General features: G+C 43.5%; 1 protein-coding gene across 1 annotated transcript in view; it reads left to right on the forward strand.

Moving 5' to 3' along the window:
* DDRGK1 (DDRGK domain containing 1) overlaps window positions 1-25,665 on the forward strand; it is a 36,687-nt gene extending 11,022 nt beyond the window's left edge. The window contains exons 3-9 of the mRNA XM_084517748.1: window positions 2,974-3,080; window positions 5,021-5,122; window positions 15,047-15,169; window positions 17,264-17,302; window positions 21,689-21,745; window positions 22,923-22,971; window positions 24,060-25,665. Of these exons, the coding sequence (XP_084373874.1) occupies window positions 2,974-3,080; window positions 5,021-5,122; window positions 15,047-15,169; window positions 17,264-17,302; window positions 21,689-21,745; window positions 22,923-22,971; window positions 24,060-24,232 (650 nt within the window). The 3' untranslated portion in view covers window positions 24,233-25,665. The remainder of the gene's footprint in view (window positions 1-2,973; window positions 3,081-5,020; window positions 5,123-15,046; window positions 15,170-17,263; window positions 17,303-21,688; window positions 21,746-22,922; window positions 22,972-24,059) is intronic.
* Window positions 25,666-27,315: the final 1,650 nt, after the last annotated feature.

Below are 27,315 nucleotides of genomic sequence, written 5' to 3' on the forward strand. Positions count from 1 at the left end.
GCTGGTGTCATGCGATCATTCGATCTTTACAGCACACAAATGTCTTCTGTCCTCAGGATGAACCCTTTGTTTTGCCTGGCATCTTCCCTCCTTTTTCCTATTCTGCTTTTTTTTTTTTTTTTTTTAGGTGTTGCGTAAATAGTAAATCAAGCAGCTAGCAGTGCACAGAGAGCTTTGTGTGATCCTTTCTGGTGGAAAACTTCCAAAACTTGAGGAGGCAAGATGGGCTTTTTGACCTCGATGTCAAGGGCAACCAAAATATACGATGGGGTTGTTTCATTTGGAGATTTTGCATATCCTGTACACGGTAGCTGGTAAATTCCTGTCCTGATAGAGAACATCAGCACTCCGGTATGCTTTCTTTCCTAATATTTTGAAGTATTTTTGAAAAGGACTCTGTACATTTGAAGAGTTTCGGCTATCTGTTATGACTGTTAGCTCTGTTTCTTGTTGTCCTGCCTCTTATGTCCAAAACATTCAGGAGAAATTAAGAAAAAACTGGTGGGTTTTGCTCAGCTACCACCAGTTTGTGCAAATCAGGATATGGCGGTGGTGTGAAAGCAGCTCTGTAAGTCAGACCTTTGCTGCTTTGTCTCAGGGCTGGGAACTGCTGGGAATGCTCTGCAAGCTCTGGAAATGTTGAAATAGTTGCACTGAACTCTCCAGAGATGGACCAGAGCATCTGGAGACCCTGATGGCAGGTGTCTCCTCGTGTCACATCTAAGCAGTTCAGGTGAAGAGGGCTCTCTGTGCCTTGAGATCTGGTGCTCTTTATCTGTCTGATAAAGAACTGGGAACAGGTTCCTGCTGAAAAACTGCTTGTGTCAAATGTGGATTGCTCAACCGCTGTCCCTTTCCTGCCGCAGCCCTCCGTCCATCCCAGAGCTGCCACATTTTAAGCCTTCAGATGAGCTGTACAGAAAATCACCCTTCAAACAAAACAATTCTTACCTTCAGCACTACAGAGATGTCTGATGTTACGCTCCCTGAGTGAGTACAGGCTGCTCAGCCCCGCTGCTGCGGGTGACAAACTGCTCTCATAACACACGAGGACAAAGCATGCAACAGGCCTGGCATCCCAGCTGAAGCACAAGAGGTACCACGGCCCGACCCCTCTCAGATCTGCTACTGAAGTGACTGGAATTAAATCAATAACTTCTTTCAGTTTTTGGATGCTTTGTGCAGCAGCCGCCCTGCTTTTGTGCAGCTCTTCTGCTGTAACAGCTCATGGATTCACCAAACCCTTCTGCCAAGAGCTTATATCCTCATCAGCGTGTTGGGGTTTATTTAGCACGTGTTAATTGCGCCCAGGTTTAGCACGTTGTTGACCTTTCGTGCTGGGCTGAATCATGGGCTGTCTGCAGCGCCGAGTCTTGGCTTTTGTTCGATGCGATCCCATCCACTAGAAAAAAATAGGAGGAGGAGGAAAGCAAACGTTACTGAACAAAGGCATACTTGATCCGGGACTGGAAAAGTGCCTCGCTGCACTTCTGCCTGACCTCTGGCTCAGGTATTTTTAATGTAGCTGAAATCTGAGAAGTGCTCAGAGCTTTGGGTTGAATAGCATCATAGATAGCATTTTATATTTGTCATGTTTTCCCGAAGTAATGGCCTAAGGAAGAATACCTGCATTAAACTGTGAATTAGGAGTACTGCCTGCTGATGTCAGGTTGTGCTCATTGCATTTGGAACTCCCCCTGGCCTAGTATTTAAAAAAATGGAGTTATTTTAAGGTTCAGCAAAATCATAAAAGCAACTGTGTCAAATCTGAGTGTCCCTGTTGCACCCGGTTGTGGTGGAGGAAGGGGGAACCCTTTTGATCATCTCAGTAATCAGCTACCAGCGTTTGTCTGAAGCCCAAGCTAGCGAGCCTGCCTCGTATTAACTTCCAGATCCTGAAAACAGCTAAATTACTTGAGAGCCACCTACACAGCTCTCAGTTGCACTTGTTTCTGTTGATGTGTCTCGGTGGCTTAACCATAGCGCCGTGCAGTGTATTGGAATTAGTAAAACAAAAGGGTTTCAAACCTAATTCCACATATAAAAAAGAAGGGTGAGTGTTGTTCATGTGCTTCTTTAATAGCAATTTCTCTGGGTTCCTTCGAAAGGAGGGGGGGGAAAAAGGAACTGTGGTCTGTGGAGAGGGAATCTTGGTTGTGTGGGGTTCGATAAAGCGAGTGGATGGTCTCTCTTTGAGGGCTGAGATCAGTCTGCAGTCCTCCTGTGGAAGAATCAAGGGCTCATTTACACTAGTGAATAATGCTCGCTAAATATTTGAGGTGGGGGGGCGGTGAGGGAAGGAAAGGAAATGGCTTTTTAAAAGCTCTTTAGCCTTGGTTAGCCCCTAGGTGAGCAGGAACGTAACGCATTTGCTCTCCATTTGTGCACGACGCTTTCATATCCCACAGCTGCAGAAATCCTCCTTATGAACAACCCCTCGTCATACAACAGTGAGCTACTTAAGTGTAATTTTGTTGCAGTCAAGCCCAAAATTTGCACTGCAGGGTTGTTTTCCCTCCTCCTATAAATGCTACTTATGCCAAGCTAGAACCACTGGACGAGTGGTATGTTCTGAATTCTCCTTTTTGGATGGATGTCTCTCGTGCTGAGCTGAGGGAAGATCTCTGCAGCTGGGTGAGGAGCAGTGAAGATGCACTAACAGTTGTCAGTATGTAAAGGAAATTATATCTTGTAATTGTGGAAAGCAGGAAACATTTGTAAAAGTCTTCCTTCAAAATATCAAGTACATTTTTACCTCTGAGTTGAGTATGCGTTGCCTTTTTTTCTGACTTTGTGGCTTTGGCAGTTCTGTGTGAGTTTCTTTTGCCTTTTTCCATCTAATAGATCTTGTCTGAAATACGTGTGTCTCCTTTCCATCTGCTGCTGCTTTCCTAGGAAGCAGTGAAGTTTCTTGAACGCTCTTTTCACAGATGATCTAAATGTTGTTGTTTGCTCTTTAATGTCATCTTGCAGAGGAAGACGATGCTGAGGAGGTGCCAGAACTTCAGGTATCTGGGAAAATTGGAGCAAAAAAGCAGAGGAAATTAGAAGAGAAACAAGCCAGGAAAGCACAGAGAGAGGTAAGCATTTCCTGCCACGTATAAAGCCCAGAGCAGAGCCTGAATCGTGTGATGCTTAGTTAAAAACTGGTAGTAACAGACACCCAGGAGAAGCAAAGGCAGTGTGATCACTACAACTGTTACAATTTTGTTTTAAAAACATAAATTGAGCTTTTTATGTCACATCTCAAGGCTGTCACTCGCTGGCTTTCCACTGGGTTCTCTGGATTTTTAAGGGGAGGAGAAAGGAGTTACTCCTGGATGCTCTTTATGGGCTGTTTGCACTGGCTTGCAGCTCGATGTCAGTGCTGTCTCCCCTTAAGGGGGAAAAAAATATCTCTCAAGCCCACACAGCATTGTTGTAAAAGTGGGTCTGCGATCAAAGCCATGGGCAGTTGTGAGAAGTGGTTCATGTGCTTCTCTTAGTGGGAAGACTCCCTACAAGTTTATCCAGGTTTGCTGATCTGTTGGAGGGTGAGGAGATAAAGAGCAGACCCTGTAATCAGCTGAAATCTATGTTGCAGTCAGTTTTTGCTTGAAATTTGGCTGTTAAACAGAGGCAAAGTGTACATAGCAAGCACACTAACTTCTCAGTTGTTTGTTTTTAAATGTAAAGTGTGTAAAACTACTCATTTAAATACTTCTGCATTTCTTTTTTTCAATTTTGCCCACCGCATTGCTCTTAATTCCAGGGAGACAACGGGTTTTGTGAAACTTGCGTTCTGCAGTGTGCTTGTGGATGGCTGCAAGTTTGCATTAATTTCTTCCAGTTCTTCTACTTGTTCTTTTACAAACTCGCTATAGTTCTGTAACGTGGAACGTGGGGTTGCAAGGAGGGGAAACAGCCCTGAAACAGCCTTTGCATAAAAGGTGAAGTGCACAATGGACTTGATGCATCTGTTTTTTAAAAAAACAAGTGTTTCTGACTACATTTCTAATATGTAGAGGGTCCAAATAAAGCCAGTGAAACCCGTGCTGAGACTTTTAGAGTAACCTGAACTTTAAATGCCATTTCTCCTTTACACCGGTGTGTTCTATAGATAGGGTGGTTGGTAATAAACAAACTAGATTGTTATATAAGCTTCCATTACGATCCTTTTCTCACTCATTCTGTGCTAACCATTTTGTCATTACTTTCCGTGTTCATTCTGTTTAATTACCCCCTTTTTTTTTTTTGTGGAAAATTTGAGCAGAGTTGAATGAAGATAAGCATCAGCTGGTAGAGTGAGGAATTTTTTTTTTCATTTTAGAACGTGCTGATTTTTATTTTCCCATGTAGACAAATAAATTCCTTGGTTAGGTCTTTTTTTGCTGAAACATTCAAAGCCACAAATCCTCCATTTCAGTGTCTTCTGCTTGTTCTCCTAACGTATTTTCAAATTTAAGTGTACTAAATAGGCTAAAAACAACTTTTAAAAAATAAATCTCTAAAAAGAAGACCCTAAGCACTTAAAAAAAAAAAAAAAAAAGTCTTTGCTAGGTTTGGTTTAAAATAATAGTAAAATGATTTCAAGTCATTTACTTTCAGAGATTCTCCCCAGGTTAATGATAAAGTTTGAATGTATTTGGTTTTACAGATCATCCCCCTCTCCGTTTTTTCTTCACCTTAGAATCCATTCTAGCTAAATTTTAAGGGAAAAGTCGTGTTATTCCATCATATCTCTATACAAATAATTTCATATGCATGTACCCAGCTTGAAAATGATTATTGAGAAGCAGATAACGTAAGGGTAATTTTAAAACTTAGGCAATGTTAAGTATTTTGAAGGTCTAGGGGGAAAAGAAGTTAAATCATAATTACTTGTTTTATTACTTTTTTTAAATTCTGAACAGGCATACAAGGAAGATAGTGAGAAAACTCCCCATGGCCTCACAATACAAAATTACAAAATCTATATTCAGGAGGATTAAAGCTTCTCTTGCATAACGCTACGTGTTGTTTTGTTTTTTTTTTTTTTAAGGCTGAAGAAGCAGAGCGAGAGGAACGGAAAAAACTTGAGTCAAAGAGAGAGGAGGAAAGGCGGAAAGAAGAGGAGAGAATACGTCTCGAGGAAGAGCGACAGGTGGGATTGGTTGTAGTTACACATGGAAATTCCAACCAAGTTGGGCTTTGAGGTTGATTGGAGGTTTTACAGAGAAGCAGAATTCCCTTTGGTTTTCAATACTATTGTATACGTCTTTTATTATTTTTTTTATTGCTCCATTTTATATGAATTGCAGTAATGCTCGGTGATTTCAGTTGTGGGTCGTAGCGTTGCTCCCCCAGGTGCTTGGCAGAAGTGAAAGCCCCTGCTCCAAACACCAGTACACACCAGTACACAACAAAACCCAGTCTCCTGGCAGTGGATCCAGCAGCCTGCCTGCTGCAGCTGTGTGCCGTAGTGACAGATTTGATGGACAATTTGTTATGTTGACAAACATAGCTGTTAAAGTTGGCTGTTGGTCTGTCTGGGATCTGTCTAAATGTGAATATATGAAGAAAGGAGTTGCATCAAACAACAGGTGAAGTTCTGGGGGTGCCAGCTTGGTGACTGATAGAAGTGTGGGTATCAGAATCATAGAATAGCACGGGTTGGAGGGGACCTCTGCAGGTGCTGTGTTCTGTCCCCTTGCTCCAGTGATGTCCAGTCACAGCAGGTCGCTCAGAACCTCGTCCAGCCAAGCTTTGAATGCCTCCACGGATGGAGATTTCTCAACCATGCAGGGCCCCGCTTGCAGTGTTTGATTACACCCCTGATAAAACTTCTCATGTTGCAACTTGTGCCGGTTGCTGATGCTCATTAGCTCTGCCTGTCCGACAGCTGTAACCAGCAGGGCAGAAAGCGAAAGACGCTAGCAACTGATTTTGCAACTGTCATGTAAAATTATACAATTTTATTCTAATTAAGCACATTTGCATGCACTTCACAATTAAAGATTTTGAGGCTGAGCGTATATGAAGGTGTGTGGTAGTGGGAGTGACCCAGAAAAACAGATCCTGTGCGACTGAAATGCCTTTGTTAAATAGCTGCATCAGTGGGGGTGGCAAACTTATTTCAAAACTGCTTTGTGTATTCTAGGCATCAGTGCTGCTGGCTGAGAACTAGGAGGGAGCTTCGTGCTCCTCGCTGCTTGAGCAAGTCGTGTGGTAGCTCTGCAGAGTGCTTCCGGAGGCAAGGGCCAAGGTGTTCTGTGCTGAATAATTGCTGTCCCAGGGGAGTGGAGCCATCAGCTTTCAGCACAAATTTTCCATGATATATGTGATTGGAGATCTGTGTCTGTGCTTTGTTGTGAGCAGATTTATTTTAATTTGTTCTACGCAGGAACTGTATGAGTAGGGTGGGTTGTTGATAACATTTTTAAAAGACATTTTTCCCTTCTGCTGAAGGCATGAAGGCAGGATAAAGACATTTTTTAATCATTTTTCCATACATTATGCACATATGAAAGATCTCATAGATACAATCTATTTTCTACAAGGTACATCTTATGTTTACACTCCAAAAAAATCTATTTTTCTTGAACTGTCTTGTTCCCTTTCCTTCAGTAGAAGGCTCCTGAATTTCAGAAAAATTGTATGAGGAGAATGTCAGTTCTACAACGCCAGGCTATGTAACAGGGTCCAAGACTTTGCTTAAAAAAACTTAAAGAAACTTCTAGGGGACCAAGTATTCCAACACTGCAGGTCTAAGGAAAGATGTATCAGTTCAGAAGTGTCTAACAGTGGCCAAGGCATAACCCTGAGGTTGGATAACTCATCTTGGCTAGTCTGAGCCACTCCTGTGCGTAGCTGAGCTGTTTTGTGACACAGAACCATCAAACCTGGTTTCCTATGGATCTCTGTCTCCTGCTTTTCCCCTTCTTGTGCAATTCACTGGCACCAGCTTCTGCCTTGTGGTCCATGTGACTGCTCTCCTTTTCTCTTACACGTTTCCCATTTTTCCCCCTCATACTTTCAGTGCAGAAAGAGACAAGATGAGCTCTGTTTGCCTATAAAGTACCCATCTGCTGCACATCCTGCTTGCTGTGGGATTTGTCCATCCTACAGGCCAAAGCATAAGAGACAACTCAGATGGCAAGTCTTCCTCTAGCAGTGTATCCTTAAATGTTTTGTCTCCACCCAGGTCCCTGACTTTTTAAATTATTTTTCTTAAGATTTTGGGAATTTATTGATTGAAATAAAACATGAAGAGCCCAATGCTCCAGAGGGAAGTAGGAGGGCACCCTGGCTGGGTGCTAGCATTGCTTCAGCATCGCTTCGTTTAGAGGAGGCCAAAAAAGAGGTCAGTTCCTTTCAGTGGCAGCCAGCAAGGCAGGGGAATTGCTAATCAAACAGCAGTTGAGCTTGGACAACCTGTTCCAAGTGGGCTGTAGTGCCGGACGAAGATGTTATCCTGGTGATTCCCTCCGAGTTGGGCCTGGGGTTTAGCAGTGCAGCTGGCTAATCAGGAGCAGTCAGCCGTGGTTGAAGAGTTGAGTTGCAAATAAGGGTGCAATTCTAACTAGGTAGAGATCTTTTCACACAGAAACTGCTCATTAACATATTTAACTATTTATTTTTTTTTAGTTGCCTTCTGTTCAGTTTAGGGCTGAGTAATTTATTTTGGTTGAATGAGAAAAATGTCATTTGTTTTGAATTAGATTTTCAATATTCCTGATAAAAGCTGTACTAAAACACTTCCGGTGATAGCTTCCTTGGCTACTTAATTCTGTAATTTTAACTTTTTTTTTTTTTTTTCTGGGGGATGTCTTTCTCCCCAGTAATTTTTATCAGGACAGCAAGCCACCCCACCAGGCTACATCACATTATTCTACTACTCGATAAAAGTGTATTCAATTTTAATTATTTTTTGCCTGGGTCTAGGACGAATAAGATAATCCATTTCCAGTGTGGATCAAATAAATGTCTCTGATAATATTTAATAGTCTTCCTCAACTGTTTTCTAATATTTTTAAGTCTGTGTCCATCGGAGTCTTTAACAGGAAGCAGAACAATTCAAGATATGTACGTGGTGAGGCTGTGTTGCTTGAGTTCCTGCTTCAGTCAGCCCAGAAAGCAACCTTACAGGGAGCGTGGTAATAACAAGACTTCAGTGCTGGAGACTTGACTTGGTGATAGGAGGGAAAATGAACTAATAGATACTCGATTTCTGCATGTGTAAGCACAGCCTGTCTTTATGATCATAACACTTTATCTTTAAAATCTTGTTACAAATTGATTGTATGGTGTAAAAAGTGCTGTCTTTCTATTCCAGGCTCATATAAAAGGAAGAGGGATTGTTGGGGGTTTGGTTAGTTTTTTTGGAATACATAGGATAAAATGTCATTTGTGCATTCCTCTAGAGAAAGGATTCTTCATTTCCACAAGTAACATTTTGTCCCCAGTAATCTCTTGTGGACTGTGCTTGTGATGCAACTATTCCTCTGGATAAGTTTTAAGATGGAAACACGAAGTGATGAAAGGTAGCTCAAGTGGTGATTGATAGTCATGAAATTACAAAACAGACGGTAGCTGACTACGATTTTGGAGGCAGCTTGGTTCCTGACATTTCTGTAGTTCACATAATCCCACAGAGCACCAGAAATTTCAAGTTTATTGCTGAAGTTTGTCTGAGAAATGTTACGGTTGTCAGATGGCTTCATTATTTTTCCCCTTCCTTTTCTAGTACATCAGATTATTTCTGCAGGTATAGTGACAGCAGGAAATCTGTTCTTAGTTTTTATTTCTCTACTCTCCTGCACTTCAGGAAATGTATTAGGACCAAGGATGAAGGCTTAAGACCTCCAGAATAAATGTCTTAACTGCATGCGTTGGCCATGTTCTTCCGCTGCACGTTCAAAGGTTTGAATTAAGGCTTTCCCATAAATTTGGTGGTCGGGCTTTATTTAATTTAAATGCAAATAGTTTTCATTACTGTATTTACAAGAGAACTTAAGTGATGAGCAGCTAGTCTCCAATCAGCTTTGTTAGCTAAACTTCAGTTAAATGTTGTGTTGTTTTTTTTTTTTTCCCAACCTCTCTCCCAGAAGCTGTTACCCAAATTTTGCTAACTTCTGTGAGCACAGAGATTGGCTTTGTGTCAAGGAGAGCTTCCTTTCAGCTGCACCCTTAAACTTCTGGCTGAAACCTATCCAGCAGCACTGGATTATTCCTGCCCCATTAAATGCTGCCTAAAAGTTTGTCAGATAATGAGGGAAGCCAAACAGAGGAGGATACAAAATCAGGGCGTAGATCTTGTAGAAATCCCCCAGTGTTGATCTTCGATAAAGTCACCGGGACTGTTAACCCTTTCACATGCATCCCACGCAATGGTTTGAGACATGGAGTGTAGTGGAAATAATGAATTCTCAGGTCAGATGGAAACCCACTTTCCTCTATATGCAAACAGACACCTCTCTCCAATTATTTTGGGCCAGTTCTACGCAATGACCTACAAGTGGGAACTGTAGCTTCAGGGGGGCTACGGGGGCTAACATCTCACATATTCTTGAGAAAAATATCTCCCTGGTTCTATTCAAATATATTTGTATGCACATATAAATAAAATGTGGTTGCCCCCTGGCTCCAGTGTTGCAGACCAGATAATATATTTTTAAATTCAAGTTTCCTTTCCAGTGTTCTGCTGACCTGATTGGCTATGCATGCGAGGAAGCTCCTTTTATAATTGGCATTTGCTTCAGCTCTGCTTTACCCTGGGGATTTCCCTTTCACTCTTGGAGTTTTTTAGTGGTGAGATGGTTTACCAACCGACACCTTATCAATGAGAGCGAACTTCCTCTGATGTTGCAAAACAGTGTCTCTATACAAAGCCTCGCATATTGCTCGCCTAAGAGCTTTTTTTTTTCCTGTGCACAGGGATTTTTGTAGATTTTACTCCCTCAGCCTACCTTTTGCTCTGCTAAGGAAACTGCTTATGCAGATGCAAGGCTCGTGGTGATCTCCTCTATGTTAAAATGCAGCCTTGCACGGGGTGTGCTGCCTGCAAATCCGTTGCAGTGTGAGCTGCTCTTGAAACACAGCTTGATACAGCAGAGAAACTGCCAATCTTCCACTGAGCAAGCTACCCGTGGTTGTGAAATAAAAGGCCACAGTGGGAGTGGGGTCTGGTGGTTGTTCACTGTTCTATTAAAACAAGGTCTGTGTTGCTCAAGCACAGCTGTGCCCAAAGTTTCCAGAGTCAGGAAACCTCATTTAGGGGTTCTGCTTTGCATTTAAGTACCTAAATGAAAATGGGCTGGATCTTCAGAGCTGCAGGAATGGAGGATTGGATAATGATCCCGAGGGTGCTGCTGGAGCTTTTGGAAACTAAGACCCCAAAGTTTCAACTCTTTGACATTTATTCACGTAAGAATGGGTACCAAGTTTCAAAATGTTGGGTTTTTTATTCCATGTAGCATTACATGAACATCAAGGTGTGTGTGCTTCTCAGCAGAGGCTTCCACTGACTGGTTGGTGTTTCAGTCTCCTCCTCATCCACAACCAGGGTGGTTCTGGAGGCTGGTGGAGATGACTGAAATTCAGTTGAAGCATCAGTTTACACACTTTCCTGAAAATTAACGTCTTTATTCGTGCAAAATGAAAAGCTTGCAGCATACTCTCTCTGCTCTGAATTTGGTGGGATAAGGACTTGTAGGAAATGCTTATTCTGCCTTTCTAAAGGTTTTATTTTCTGTCTGAAAAGTGGCAAGGGAGAGGAATCTCAGAAATAAACATGCTGTGTCATATCACTTACTTGTCAAGTCCCTGTTTGCTTCCTGCAGGACCTGCACTAACAGCACAAGAACTGGATGCTAAGTGAGGAGGATCTCTTTGGTCCATGAACCTCAGAGCATTTGGTGTAGGAACCGATGTGCTTTCCCTCATTCTGCCTGTAACAAAACAGCTACAAGCAAGGAACAACTGATAGCAGTTGGTGACTGAAGAAAGTCCAGCCTTTGCTCTACCTTCCTCACTCGCAGGGAGATCTCTTCCACTTCGCAGTAGAATAAGCTGCCTCTAAACGCTGTGTTTGTCAGCAGCTTGGCCCTTTATCTGATCTGGAGGAGCCGTGGTGCAGCACACAACCAGCAGTTTGCTCTCAGGGAAAGCTGCTTAGGAGAAGCTCTCAGAAAAGCTACTTACCATCCAGGCTGATATCGCTTAGTGTCGGTGTCACCTTAAATGGGTTACTGCCTTGAAAGCTGGAAGCTGCTTCAATATCTTCTTGCAGGACAGTGCTGTAAGGGTCCTCACCCTTTGTTAAAAACAGTGATGCATGATAAACCTTCAAAGGCTGTAAGCCCTCAGCCAGCCCAAACAGTGCTCAAGGAGCATTCCCAGGATCCAGAAGGCTTTATGGTCCCAAGAGCTGGGGTCTGCTTCCAGCTCTAAGTCTAAAAGTTTTCAAATTCCTCTGGGTTTCAGCTAATGGAAGGCTGGGATCTCGTGCAGTTGGCACAACTGATATTTTTGATGTCATTAAGATGATCGTTGAGCTCAAGGTAAAACGTAGACAGAAGTCAACGATCTGAAAGGAGCCTCACAGCAAACCCAGGTCCTCGGTGGGCAGGTGGAACAGAAGGAGCCTGCAGAGCAGTGGAAGGACAGGGTGCGGTGGGAAGTCAGAGCTGACCACACCTGGTATAAGAAGGATGCTGAGAAGTGTCTCCCAAAGTGCCAGAGATGCACAGAGTGTGTGGGACTTGGGAAGTTGGGGCTCTGCCATGCAAGGTGTCAGGTGAGACTCACAGCAAGCAGGCAGAGCTGGTCCAGTAGTGACTGATAACGTGGCTGTTTGGTCAGAGAAAGGAGAGAAGGAGGAAATATTTGAGTGGTTTCCTTTCATTTTTTCCCCCTCCTTCTAACGAAGACGTGATCAGAGTGGGAGAGTTCGTCCTTCAGGTGCGTTACAGTAAAACCCATCGAAAACAAATCCACACTGCGGCAGGCCCCCGGTTTGGGTAAGATTTAGGTGGGTGAGGACAGAAACGAACGTGCTTCAAAAAAAAAAAAAAAAAAAACAAAAAGCGGGCAGCTGAAGGTGAGCATCAGCAGTTACCAAATTTCCGTGCTGCCGGGATTTCCCCAGCACCCCACCCATCACCAAAGGGAGGTGGCCCAGCGATTCTCTCTCCCCTAAGCACACATGCATTACCACTGAACTCCACCACAGTTGATATGAAATTAGAGTGGGGAGGGGCAAAGGAACCTGACGAGTAAAGATGTGGGGGTTTTTTAATTCAATTTAATTCATTTAATTCATACAGGGGGCTTTTTACTTGCATAAAGCCATACATGGGCTCTGTTTAATCAGTAGGGTCAGGGTGTTTTGGGGGGTTTATGCATAATCCATGAGCTGTTTTTTCATGGGAATGCAGCCTGTCTGAATCTGACCCTACACCTCCCATGCAGCTGCTGTGTGCCTGGCACTCTTCCACATGCCCCAGTGTGGTGGTGTAAAACTCACTGAAATGACCCTCTAACAGACAGTGGCCTTGCAGCAGGTTTTTCCCTGCCCACCTCCTGCTGGTTGCTTTTCCCAGTGCACTTGTACAAAGTCATCTCTCCTTTTGCTTTGAACCAGCTCACAGATCAGCTTTTCTTTTTACAGCTTCAATCGTGGTTCGGTTTAGGTAGTAAGGTACGTGAGGCAGTGCAGGGAGTGGCCGGGTTTTGAGTTGTTTGCTGAAAAAGCTTCTGGAAATACTTAGCGTTATGGAGGCCTCTCCAACCAGCAGGAACCACGAGGGCTGACATGCTGTAGCTATCAAAGCCTTTTTGCAGACCACCTGGAGACACGCTGCTGCTCACAGTGTGAAAATGTAGGAGCTGGAAAACAAGCAGATTTGGGTTTTTAAGGAAACCACAAGTGCAGGACTGGTAGCTGAGTGCTTTGCTGGTCTCGCAGCAGACACACCTACAAGTGTGTGGTGAAAATGGAATTACTGATATGAGTGTGCAGCTGTGCTTTAGAAAAAATAAGATTCTGTTCTTCAAGCAGGTAAGGAAGGTGGGAATGGGTCTTGTTTGTTTGTTGTTAGACCTTCCAGAAAGGAAAATAGTGCTCAGTTGTTGCTCTGTTGTAAATCGGATGCTGTCTTTTTAATATTTTTTTCATAGACCTATTTAGAAATTATTTGCCTGAGCACTTTTTCAATTTTTGCCATTTTTTTCTCATTTCAACTCACGTTAAATCACAACTTCTGTAATAGACCAGGGGAAGAACCTTATTCTCGTATTTCCAGGATGGAGATTCAATTTGATGTACTTACAAGAAAGAACAATTGCTGTCGCTTCCAAATGAAGTGTGGTTATGTTGTTCTTGGCACCTGTAACGCAAGGAAAAAATTACTGCTGGGCTTTTGCTAATAATCATTACGGTGATGAATGACCCAGAAAATGGTCTCGTTTTGTCTCAGGAGCTTCCTCAGATCTGTAATTTGTTTTTTTTTTTCGATGAGATAGAGGTTAAAAATGGCTTTGACTTTTCAGATACAGTAAGATCCTCTTAGTCCTGCTTTTCTCATCCTTGAAAGTTGCTGGCATTCCTTTTCGTGACTTCTCAGGAGTTTGGTTAAATGTGGCTGGGACCTAATATACTTTCTCTCTCTGCAGTTTTAATTGAAGAGTGACACTCCTGTGCCTATTTCTGATACCTGTTGGATTTGTTTTACATGCTCTCTTTTTAAATACAGCCATTTTTCAGTATGCTTGATGACCTGTTCCTGTCTTAATGGAACAAGTGTTTGCTTTTGAGCCATTTAGGGAAGCAATTACCAATTAGTGTCACAGATGCAGGGTGACAAGTGTTTAGGAATCAATACAGTTGTTCTTTAGGGGATCGATTCCTGTGCTGATAGTAAAGGAAAGCACAGAGGCTCTCACTTAAACTCGAAGAACTCACATTTCTAGGTATTAATCAGTCCTTTGCGATGTGACAGCAAGCAGAGGCTGGTGGATCTGGAATCTCATTGTCCTCTGTGCTGCACTAACATAAATTTCTCTGCAGCAGAAACTGGTGTAAGGAAACCTTCTCCTTCTGGGTGAAGACAAATGTGTAAGTTTTTGAGACTAGCAAAAGAAATGTTGAAAGAAAATCACAGAAAGCTGCAAAACGATGAGTGCCAAGTAAAATCCTGTTCTTATTTGACATACTTTTTATGTAACCTGTCACATTAAAAACTTGACGTTGCAGTTTGGCCGTGGATGGGTGACTCTTCTACATTGCCCAGTGTGCATCACCTCTCCCCTGATTCGGGGCTTAGAGTTTTCTGGGTCAGCAATTTATTTTTTGCATGTGATTTTGAAAACTTTGACATTTTTCTCACTTTAGGTAACCGAAAGTATTTTTATTGCACATAACTAAAAGTGGAGCCTGTAGGCTTTCATTAACAGTCAAACTTGTAAAATAACATCTTTTTTTTTTTTTTTTTTTTTTTTCTAATGCAATCACATCTTTCTCCCTAGGTACAAAACAATTGCTACGGTTCTTTACATCCCATGCAGACATACCTTGCTTGCATGTCTTTAGAGATTTACCTGAAACTCTTACTTCATGCACACAAGTGGGCACCAGGATAACTCTTTGTGATCCCTCCCATCGGACCCCAGGCAGCTGAGAGCAAAATTGGGGCTAGTTGCTGAAAATGTGGATGTTGCATCAAAGTAAAGTTAGGGGCAGGAACTTCCTGTCACGGGAGCTGCAGAAGAAATGTGTTCATGCAAATTAAGACAAGAGTTTGCTATATAGGAGGGTTTTTTTTCCCCGTGGTAGACCTCTTTAGAGCCAGCCTAGGTGTATTCTGTGCGAGCTTACATCACCGTGTCAGATGGTTTCTGTCTTAAGGGTGGCAGAGCAGCTTGTGAATTTAATGATGCCATCGAGGGAGAACTTAAGATGCATTCTGGAAGCTTTTTGTCTGCTGTCACAGTGCAACCAGGCTGCAGATAAAAGAGATGCTCCTGTACTTAGAGCTAAACCTCCTTTGGGTGAGGAGCAAACTGATCACTTGTCGTCTTTCCTGTCCAGGAAGAGGAGAAAAGGAAGGCAAAAGAAGAAGAGGAGAAGAGAGAGTATGAAGAGTACCTGAAGCTGAAGGAGAGTTTTGTAGTTGAAGAGGAAGGGGTGGAAGAAAAAATGACAGAGGAAGAGGTAGGTACCTTAGTCCGTTACTGCAGCTTCCTTTGTCTTTGTTAGACTTGGATTGTCCTTACTACATTCTGCCTCTTGTAAAATGGGATCAAACCAAATGTTTTTGCTTTTAAAAGTTAAGCTGTGTAGATGGTACATGTTCACCTGGAGTATTTCCTGGGGAATGCTGCAGTTCCTCGCTCCAGACTGTCAGTTCTAAGGCAAGTGCATGTCTCTGGAAATGAGTCCTCTCCTCCCTTCGTGTAAGGACAGAAATAAAACTCAGCCCAGGAGTCAGACATCCTTACACTGTCGTCAGCTCTGCCCTACCCATGTACTGTGTGTTGGTGAGCCAGGTGAAAGCAGGGCTAAATTTGTCCACATATCTTCAGGGAAATTGTTAGTTTTTTGGTGGTGTTTTCTAGAGGAGCAGAGCTTCTGTGAAATCAAATGAAAAAATCAAGCTGGGACAAAACTTGTAACACTTCTAGTAAGAGAAATAACAGGACACAGCTTAGGTGCCTGTGGGTTTTCCACTGGAAAGCTGTCCGTTTGGTGTTGCAAGTGACTGTTGGTTTTGATAGCGTTTCGAAGCCTGCATAATGTTCTAGCCTGCTCCTCCTGTGGCTGCTTGCAGGCGAGCTGCTGGGGATGGTGGTTGAAATGTGATACTTGACATAATAGCGCTGCAAACTTGAAAAGGTTCTGTTGTGGGAGGCAGTGTTCTTAGTCTGCTGAGAAAAAAAAAAAAAAAAAAAAAGACACGTTAGACTAATTTTAATTGCTGTCAAATGCTGAAATGGCTCTGGGGTGGCAGCTGTTAGATTGGAGCCATCCTATCGATTTCATGATGGGTAACTTTTTTTTTTTCCAGGGTCGTGTGGGTTTGTTCCCCTTGCTCCTCAGCTCAATTCCCCTTTTTGAACTGAATGGGTTTGCACTTAGCACGACTGGGAGTGGCTTTGGGCTGAGGTGTTTGTAATTCTTCAGAACACCTTGACCTTAGCCGTATGTTCTCCCTGAGGAACCCTTCCTTTTAGCAGTAATTCCTCTATCGTGCTGGGATCAACACCGAGAAGTTGTATCTTGCTATTGAAAATCCCTTCAAAACCAGGAGCTAGGAAGTGTTTATTGACAGGCAACTGCGTGAGCACAGACAAGGAGAAATTAATTTTTCTATATGTGGGAGCAGGGAAGGGTGTTCCTGGCTCAGAGGAGCCTGGGAGGCAGTTGATGATGCACGGATCTCAACATAAAATATCTTTGGTAAGGGCGGGGAGGTAGAACTTTAATAGCAGGCGATTTGAAAGTCGTCTTCAGAAACAATCACAGGTACACGGTTATTTGGAGACATCCGCCTTTGAAAGATGCCAGGCTGTCCTTCTGTCTGCTGGCTGATGATGCACGGAGGCGTTTTGGTGTCCTGTTACAACGGCAAACTCTGCCGTGTGGGTTTGGGGGCAGCCTGCCGAAACCCCTGCTTGAAGTTAAGGGCCTGAGCCCGCAGTTAGGCAGTTAATTAAGGCTGATTGATTTCCAGGGTTGCAGGGTAACCCGATCTCCTGTTAGCTGAAACGCACCTTGTTTGCATTGCCTTTGAAAATTGAGCCACTTCTATTAAAATACCGGATTTCAGGTGCATAGCTTTGAAAAGGGCTCGAGCTTCCACATGTGCTGTGCAGCTGTGTGCTCCACTTGACCATCTGCCTGAGCCATCTCCTGAATCACTCTGTACTTCACAAAAGTGTACAAAATGTCCTCGGTGTATATGTGTAACTTAATACATGATGCACAGACTCACCCAGATGTGGTTATTTCAGAGTACGTATGATGTAAAGAAGAAAAGATTCCAGGATTTCCTTCCTTTCAAAAAAAAGCCTTAAACACAAATTGTGCTTGAGCAATGTTCTGGCTTAGAAAATACCTATCATATATTTCTAGTTAAGATTTAAATCTATTTTTTTTCTCCATTTCAAAATCTCCTTCTCTGTGTTTTTGTAAAAACTGTAGAAGTATGCATGCTAAACACTCTTATAATATTTGTACTAAGCAAGTTTCTGATGCGTTTAAAGTTTATGAATTTAAAATAACAATTGTTTTCCTTGCTGTATCCAGTCTCGCAGCTTTCTAATGGAATTTCTCGAGTATGTTAAGGTAAGTTGGCCTTTCTTCACCTTCCATGTGTGAAATAGCTGTGTCAAAGAGCTGACTTGCAGAAAGAAGGGAAATCCTTACTTCCTCTTCGATTTACTTAAATATTCAACAAGTAACAAAAGTGATGCCTTAGATAAAGCCTTCATTATTCACTTAATCATGCATGAATGTGTCCATCATCGTTAACGTGACATTAATTATAGCTTTGTCTTGGCTTTTGGGGGCAAGATCGTAGCTCTTACCCTAATTCATAAGGTAGGTGTGCATGAACTCTGCACCTGGTGGGGCACCCTCAGGGTTTATGAACAGAAACGTTTGCTGCTGAGTGGGATTTGGGACGTTTGAGCTTTTTGTTTGTGAATATCAGCAACTGATGTAGAAAGCAATCTCCACATCTCAGCTCAGCATGAATGAGAATTGCTGTGCCAGCATGTGGCCTGCCACGCAGGATGTGTTTGTTTGAAACACCGGCATCGTAAAGGTCACTCAAACCTTCTGCGTGGTTTCTTTTCTTGCTTTTATTTGTGCAAATGACAACGCTGTCTCGATGGTATTTTTAGGGGTATTTAAGGAAAGGATAACTTGTTTTTAACAGGGTGTGTTTTACTCTACCTCTCATGATATGACATGGTTGGTTATTTAAAACCTCTGATGTGTTCATGAGGTTTTCCACTTTTGATCTGTAACAACAAATGCTTCTTCCTCCCCTATCGGTACATCCAAATTCAAACGTGCTTTTCTACTCTTAGTCTAACAAAAGTCATGCAAATCTTTTGTCCTCATTAGTCCCTTTGGGCCTTTAGTGGAAACTGGACTCTTGTCTGAGAACATATTGTGAGTGTGTGAAAAGTTTCACCTAATCATAATAATCAACCTCCTAATCATTCCGTTAACCCAAAATCCCACATTCTGGGTTGGTTTTGCATCTCCACTACCCCACAAAGAACTCGGAGTTACAGACGTGTTTGTGTCTCCTGGTAGTTTTACACCAGGAATCAATTTGAGTGATTGCTGTCCAAGTCTGGAAAATGCCTTGATGGTTCCACGGTTACCACAAAACTATACTGCAAGCATCTTCTGCTGTGCTGCTCTCTGCTTTGGCTGTCTTTGGGACTTTTGGTATATCCCATTGCCGTAGGGCCACAGTGGGAGGCTGTGTTCTTTTCACAGAATCTATAGAATGGTTTGGGTTGGAAAGGACCTTAAAGATCATCTGATTCCAACCCTCCTGCTACGGGCAGGGACACCTCCCACCAGACCAGGTAGGTGGCAAAATGACTTCTGTCAAATGCTTTCTGATCTCCTGATCAGAAAGATCTCCTGACACCTGATCTCTGGTGGTAATTCGGAAATGTTTATGCTAGCAGCACTCAGAGTTAGGGCACATCTTCATTGCTGCAACCCAAAAAAAAATAGCCCCCGATCGCTTACTACGTCCCCAGCATAAGCCAGTCAGCTCAGCTCAGAAACACCACGAAATGCAGGTGAGATGGCTGAGAATAGCATGGAAAAGCTCATTAAAAAGCCTAATTAAAACTATAAAGTGAAAGTGAGCCATCAGTGCACTTCATTTCGGAGCCATGCAGTGGTTCCAGTGCTCCAGAAGGATTTCTCTGAAAGAAGGGGGAACTTGGAAGTGTCCACGTCTGCTAAAACATCCTCTGTTTCAGTCCCTTACTGTGGAAAGGGACTACGTGGTGTGGTGTGATCCCAGTCGCATGTTCCCTTCTGTGGCTTTTGAGGTTAATTCAAACCCTGAATTAACGAAATTGTGCTGCTCTTGACTCACAAACAAGCTGCCCGGAGATAACAGCAGGTGGAACAATAGGTTATGTCGGTGTCCCTTGGGATCTCCCACTAAAACTGGAAGGGCTTCCGAGGGATCACACAATAGGCTCTTGTTCTGCACGTTGCCCCGGTGGCTCTAATGGCTGGAACAGATTAGTCACAAAGTCTCAGTTCAGTGTTTAAGCACACGTATAGTTTTATATTAGTCACTTTTACTTGACGTCAGAGAAATTAAGCCTGTGCCGAAGCACCAAACTCAGAAGCGCTTCAACACCTGGCTTCCTATGCAGAAATCAGTTGTAGAACTGGGGCATCGCTTTCTTTTTACAAGTCTTATTACTTTTTTAATCTTGAAAGGATGCTTTATGCATAGGCTCTGCATTGCCCCCATCGTCTGTTCTATTCCCAAAAACTATTGACTTGTTATCAAGAAGCAGAGCTAAGCTGCTAGTGGCAGTCTGCGAAACTTACAGAATTGAAAGAGCAATTGGCACTTTAAAAAATAAAATTGGATTTAGCCCTTTCTGTAGAATAATCTGTCTCACTGATATTACTGGCTGGAGGTAGCTCACCTCATGCTTCATTCTTAAGGGTGTTTGGAGTGGGATGCGGTCTCTTTTCTCCAGCCCTGCCTTGTGGGATTGCTTTAAAAGGGATTTTGCTCAGAGGCACCGAAAGGATTGAAGCCCCCTGTTCTGCCCTTCTGAAAGCTGAACATCTGCCTTCCGTTGGGGCCCTCTTAGTCAGCGGTGCACATGACACACCTGTGAGCTATCTCAGCACCTCGGAAAAGAAAAATAAGTGGGCAGAGGTTAAAGACATGACAGGGTATCATTGAGTGCTTCTGAATTATAGGCAGCAGATTAAAACACCAAGCTCTGTGGTCGCTGTTGGAAAGGGATAGAGAAGGACTCAGAGGCTTTATTCCTTCCTTTCCTTTTATTTTTTTCTCCAACAAAACTTATGCTTGCAAAATAAGGAAAAAAGTTCTCTTCATCTTAATCCTGGGAGCTCTTGCTTTGTTTCCAACCTCGTTGGAGACAGCAGTGGAAGCACACCTGAAGTTAAATGGATTTGGTAAAGCATGGACGTTATATATATTGCTCTCTGAAAGTTAAACCTGCCTCTAAAACGTGGAGTGTGTGGTGGTGTCGTGCTGGCTTGGGACCTGATAATGTCATTATATTTCAGAGTGGCGGGGGAGTGGGTCCTGATTCCATCCCATTCTCTGCTCTCTTACTCACAGCAGGATCTGTAGTAGAAAGCTTCCAGTGAGCTTGGTCCCTGAGGGTGAATATCTGGAAGCGAAGGTTTAAATCCTGGTTTTCTCATTTGGATGTGGCTTTGCACCCCCTGCCCTTTTAAAAGAAGATGTGACGAACCTTGGCAGTTCCCAGCTCTGAGAACTGAATTCCATGGACTGGTTCCAAGTCCATGTGTTCAGTCCATGGTATTCAGTTCTCTAGCTTGGCTGCATCAAACTTCACAACTGCTAAGTCTGTGTGTGGCTTTTTTTCTTTTTTTTGCCTGGTTTCATTAATGAAAAAGGTTCATCTATTTCAGCCTCTTTAGTCTTTCAGTGTCCTTCCAGTGTGCTCTCAGGATCAGAAACAAATGTGTTTGTCATTTGGAGCATTCCATCCAGTAACGTAAATGTGGCTTTACGTGTACAGCTCCTAGGAATGCCCTCCAGAACGCTAACTGAACCGTTTTCAGAAGTTTTATATTTCCCAAATTCCTTACAAACAACAGTGCATCCTTTGTCCGTACAAACAGCGGTGCTGCACAAAACAGATGAGTTTCTAAAACTTTTTGCAGACCAGAAAACAGGAACCAAGTAGCTCCAGATGAGTGCACCAGGTGTTTTCTGTGTAATTCTCTGGAGCTACAGAGAAGCGTAAAACCAGATGTGAGCCCTGGTGACTGGCTGCTGCCTGAGAAAGGCTGCAGCAAGCCTCTTTCAAAAGCAAAATGAGAATTTGCAGTTTCTGCATCTGCCTTCGTTCTCAGACACCATCACGCGGCTTATGCAGGAGTGGGCTAGCAGCGCACGCCCAGCTCTGACTGGTTTAACAATATCTTCATTAGCTTAGGAAGGTGATTATGCCGTTAATACACATGGCATTCATAAAACAAACTAAAGCATTTAACATTTAACCCCTCTGAAGTTCTGTGTATGCTCTGGTACAGGCCGGCGATCGTTTTAAAAGGGGTTTTGAAACATCTCTCAAACAAAAAGGGATCTTGCCAAAGCACACTGGGGGTTAGAGGTGGCAGTTGAGAAATTTGGGGGCAGGGAGAACAGAGGCTTAATGCGCCTGTGCTCGCGTGTCCTGTAACAGAATAAAAGGTTCAGGATGAGCCCTGACAAATGTATCTGAGCCTTCGCTGAAGTGGGTCAGAGCATCCAGTCTTGCCACGGAGCAGACTGGTTTCAGTGATGTACCTTAAAGGTTTTTGCCACAGAGAACTGCTCGCTATGAAAAGTTAGAACGACAGGTCCTACTTTGTCCATTAAATGTGTTTTTATTTGAAAGGAAAAAGATATGCTAACCCTCGAGTTCATCAGCTGCACGTAACTCTTGTTTGTTTCCGTAGAAAACAAAGGTAATTCAGCTGGAGGACTTAGCTTCCCACTTGGGTTTAAGGACACAGGTAAGTACTGCCTTTCGGGGGGCAGTTATAAGCAATAACTTTAAAAGCATGAGAGAGAAAGTGGGTAATTAAGGATAACACCTCCGCAACTGCTGAAAATGCTTGGATTTTTGTGCAGGTCAGCAAAGCCAGCGCAGGAAATGTGGCCATTTGTCAGAGAACCATCAAGCCAGCAAGAGATTGCTGGCGTACCGGGATGTTAGTGAAAAGTGCTCGGTCTGCCTCTGGCACAGCTGCTCGTTGGCTAACGGAGCTTACAGATTTTTGCAAATCCAATAACAAAGCAATTTGGGGTATTGGGAATCTGGAGCAGAGGTAAAACAAGCTGAGATTCTGCCTGCATAACTGTACACGTTGTTATGTTTGTGTGCAGTCAGTAGATAGGAGCTGTTTTGCTCCACTTGGTTGTGTATTCTTGGAACACGTAAGAATTTGTAACTTGTGGTGCATTACTTGAGAACATTGACCCTCTCTGCACCACGTAGAGCTTGTCAAAGGGAGCTCATGGTGTGGATGCTCCAGCCCTGGAGGTGTTCAAGGCCAGGTTGGATGAGGCCCTGAGCAACCTGATCCAGCGGGTGGCATCCCTTCCTATGGTAGCAAGTGGGTGAGAGAAGCAGAAACCAAGGTTATCCGAACTTAAATAGCAGTTTAACATGTAGTGGAACTGTGGGCTTGGAGTAACCAGAGAGTGAAGCCAGCGATAAATTACACAAAGTACTCTTTGGCTTGGTAGAAGAGGTCTCCTCTGAAATGGAGCAGGAAGAAAAATAATAAAAAAAATAAAAAATAAAAAGCTCTGGAATGTAAGGAGTGTAGCCAGCTTCTGGAACTGGCATATTGCACTGGCACATACAGCCTTTCCCTGGGAAGATGTAATAGCCCCCCCTTTCATGATACAGCCAGGTAATTTACAGGTGAAAGCCTCCTTTGAGGGTAGAGAAGTTCTGTGAACACCCCAAGTTGCAGAGGTTCACATCATCCATCTAAGAGCAAACCATTTCTGACAAAGGGCTTACTGCATCCATCTGTGTGGAAACACTGATGTGTGTCCTTCACTGGAGTGTTTAATGCTGAGGAATTAAGTGTAAGCAGCCTTCTCTAGTCTGTCTGAATGTGTGAAATGTTTTTTTTGCCTTCCTCTTGACCAGTTTATTCCTTTTTCTCTCCTGAACAGGAAGCAATTAACAGAATCCAGGACCTGATGGCAGATGGCACTCTAACAGGTGACAGCTAAAACACAAGTGGGGGTGTATTTTAGCTGGTGAATAGGTGGTGCAGAAAATGCCTTTACTGTGGCTCTGTGAAATTTCTGCTTTAAACTTTGTTAGGGGGGTTACTGAGCACCCAGCTGCAAGTCCTGTCCTCCAAAGCCGGACTTCTAAAGAATCATTTGGATGTTTTGGAGGTAGTTTGCACGCCTGTTTTAAAGATGAAGTGGCCAAAGCCAGTGCAGGGGTACGGCGTGCTGTGGGATAAACAAACACCGCGGAGCTCTCCAAAGCTTAGAGCTGCAGGAAGTGAAGTGCTCGTTCCTAGCCACAGACCTACGCAATCAAAGTTGGAATGTAAGCAGGGGCTGAGCACGCGGGTAGCTCCTGTCTGAACAAGATGCTTTTATTGCTGGTCGGTCTTTTTCTTTCTGAGAATGAAGTAGTGGAGGTACCAACGCAGACATTTACTGACCTGATAGTTGTTTCTCGCTGGGTGCTTGTGGAAACCCATTTAAATGACCTAAAAGTGATCTGAATTAAAACATAAGGATTTATACTGTGCTGGATATGAATATGGCATGCCAGTAAGTCTCCCTGCCTTACGTTTGATCCCATAATGTGTTAAGAACAGAGAGGTCTGTTCTCACTCTTGATGGAGCAACCAAAATACAGAAGCTGAGCTTTCACAGGGTATGGTGGAAAGGCTGAGCTGGGCTCTGGAGGAGCTCTGAATCTCCTCCTGGGCCCTCCTGCTTTGCTTTTTTTCCTTCTGCCTGGAATGTCAGCACCAATGCAAGGTACCTGAAGTAGCTGCTGCGATACTCCCAGCTAGCCACGCACAGTGAAAAAAAAAATGCATCGCTTGCTGAACCAAATTACTCTTACCCAGGCATTCAGGTATTGTCAGAGCCCCATTCAGAAGCCCAACAACAGAGATGGAAATAAAAGCCTGGCTGCTGGCGTGCTGTTCTGCCTGCCCTAGATATGAAATGCAGCCTCAGCACTTCAAACGGCCCTTCCAAAAAGAAGTAACTGATGTCTGTCGGGAAGTGAGAGGAGCCAAAGTGCTGACTTCAAGGTCCTTTCTTTTTCCCCCATAGGTGTGATTGATGACAGAGGAAAGTTCATCTACATCACGCCAGAGGAGATGGCTGCCGTGGCTCGGTATATCAAGGAGAGGGGACGAGTCTCCATCGCCGAGCTGGTCCAAGCAAGCAATTCCCTGATCAACCTCCAGCCTGACAGCCAAGCTGTTGCTCCAACTGTGGCATGAAGCCATGACACGAGAAAATACAGAGGGAGTTTAACCTTTTAATAAATAAGCCACATAAATAAAAAGCAAGCAGGGACCCCTCTAGTCCATCTGTGGTGTTTCGAGGCAGGACGCTTTGTTTAAAGATCAGCTGCAAAACTTGACTGAAAATGAAAAAATTGAAAATAAGCTGCAAGACTTGATTGGAAATCTTGCTTTTGATTCTTTAGAGCTGACGTAAAAATTGTACAGCAGAAGCTAGCAAAGAACTTGGGGCTTAAACACTCGTGTGACCTCAGGGATATCAGTAATTGGTACCTGCCTACTTTATCTTGGCAGTCACTGTGGTGTGACTGTACCCATACTTCTTGTTGTTTCCAAATTCTGATGTCTCAGATGTATTTTAAATACATTTGATAATATATTTGATGATATATTTGGCTCTGATTGCGTTCTGGATTCTGCAGGCTGGCTTTGCTCTCACATAGCCGTATAACTGCGGCGATGACAAACGCAGCCTGGAACAGTAGGTCTGTGGGGATGAGGCTTGTGGATTTTGCCTTCTGCATCAAAGTTGGAAGGATATAGCAAAAAGAAAACACTGCACGTGCGTCTCTGTTCTTACTGAAATGCAAAAACCTTCTGCAGTGCTTTGTTTTTAAAACTTCTGGAAGTTATTTCAGAAAACCTTTGCTATGTCAATGTTTTGTTTGCTTTATACGATGTCAGAAGTTTACTTGCAGCCAAGCTGTGTTATTTTTCCGTAGCCAAGAGACAGAGACACCTCCAGGGAAAGGCTAACTCGCCACATTTATTGTGCAGGACAATCCTAATGATACCAACCAGGTTCTGATGATTCATCCTCCGAAATAAGAGCCAGCTCAGTGTGTCTGAAGGCCTCAGACACCCCCGCTCCATGGCCTTTGTGTTTTGGATGTATAAAAATTCAGGCAGGATGAGTCACGCAATTAATGTTACAAGTAAACGATTATTAATATCTTAATTATAGCTGTCAGTGTATTTCCTGCATAAGAATATTTATTTTTTAATAGCCTAATTGATGCTTTGTTAATTCTCTTTTCTGTATTCAACAGAATCTCTGTGGATATGCGGTAATTGGGGAGGACAAGGGAGCTGGCTTTGTCACTGCCAAACTTAGAGGTGAATTAAGTAGACTGAAAGCTGTGTTATCAGGGAGGTGAGATAGCAGTAGAACAATGGAAGGAAGCACATTTCCTGTGTAATCTCTGCACTGCTGCTCGATGTGGTGCTGTGCACACACTGATGTGAGAGATCGGTGTCACTACCGTGTTGTGCAGCGGTCACCAGCAGACATTACTTGATTGCAGGCTTGTGAAGCCTCTTCGTTAACCAAAAATTTGATTTTGCCATGATTTTTCTTGTTCTGTCCTAAACTATTCTTGAAGTAAAATAAATGCCATTGAAAGAGTTGCGGAGATGAGAAGTTGTCTTGTTTTTAACGTGATAAAGGAGCCAACAGACTCGTGTGTGCCAGTGGAGGGCTGGAGGTTTTCCATTCAATCCCTGGGATTTCCAGAGGGCCCTCAGTCTGTGCAAGGGTAACAAATAACACCGTGTTCACCGTGCACTGCGAGCTTGTTCTGCTGTGCTAGGACAGCTGCTTGCCGAAAACAGCACGCAGGCTTTGTGTACACACCTCTGTGTCTTGGCTTGGACAAGATCCGCAGCTTCTAACACAAATAATCCAAACTAGGTCACAGGAGCCTCAAAAGTGCCCATTGCCTGAACTGTTTGGAGCTCTGAAGGATTGCTTCCATACAAAGTGAAACATTTGAGGCAAGGAAGGTGGCAAGACCGAGCCTTTTCTTTTGGTTATGCATCACTGGCCACATTTTGTACATCTTTCTGCACAGGTTTTCTGGAGTGCTGCGGAGCCTGGGTCTGCGGGAGGTGTGGGCAGGTAGAGGGGTTTCTGCTCTGACCCAGCAGTCCTGGTTTGCCTTGGGAAGCAGAGCCACTGTCATTAATTTGTAACTGCTTTGGGTTTGGGTTGGTTTTCTACTAAAGGGAGTTCTGTTTTGTTGGTTTTTTTTGTTTTGTTTTTGGTTTTTTGTTGTTTTTTTTTTGTTTGTTTTTTCTGGGAATCCACCTATAGAATCCAAAGAAATGGCTGAAAACCTCAAATAGAAAACCTTGAATAGAATTACGTGGGGCCCTCCGTGCCAAAAATGATTTAATTGACACACAACTAATAATCCATCTGATAACTGGAAAACATATCTCCCATGATGAGAGCTACCCCCTAAAAGGAAGGTGTTTATCCTGCAGGTACGATCATAGAGGAGGCCCCCAGGAGTCGTGGCCATGGCAGGAGGTGGCTTTGGTGCTCAGAACCAGCCCCGACCCCTCCTGCAGGGAGCTGCTGCTTGCAGGAGAACCCGAGGGGGACTCATCCTGAGCGCTGCCTGACCCAGGCAGGGTGCTGATCCTGCCCACGTGCTTATGGAAAACTTTATGGGGTCAAGCACAGAAGCCAGCCACCACGCTCATCTGTGTCAGCGTGATCCCTTCTGTCGTGTCTGGCACGGCAGCAAAATGCTGTAATGGAGGGAAATCACAGCAAAAATAAAACGTGTGTGCTACCGACTCCCTTAGATTTGGGGTTTTCTGCTTGTAAGACCTCAAACGCTCTGGTTTCTGCCCTCTTGAAGTGCCTACCCTTTGAAAAATGGGAGCAGGTCCTGAAGGGTCTCAGCTCCCTATTTTCTCTTAATTTTTGCCCAGCGTTTATCTCTCTTTTTCCTCTCTGAACTAGCGCAAGGGCTCCAAGGTACTCTCCTTGTACTTGGAATGAATAATAATAATTAGCGGCTCATTTGAGCGAGCTTGTCCTCATTTTGCTGTTCCACCTGAAGGCAAAGGCCAAAAAAAAATTAAATTCTTGTCTTCGTTTCACACGAGGCGAGCTCTAACCGAGGAAAACTCCGGCTCCTTTCTCGTGCATCTGAGTGAAATAACAGCGCGGCTGCAGCAAGATGTGAAGCATTTTCCTATCATAAACATTTAAAAGCACCAAATGTCATCTTCCCAGGTTATTTGTTCATGGGACGAGTTTGAGAGCC

This window comes from Aythya ferina (assembly GCF_964211825.1).
Source record: "Aythya ferina genome assembly, chromosome: 4".
In the NCBI taxonomy this organism is placed as follows: Eukaryota; Metazoa; Chordata; class Aves; order Anseriformes; family Anatidae; genus Aythya; species Aythya ferina.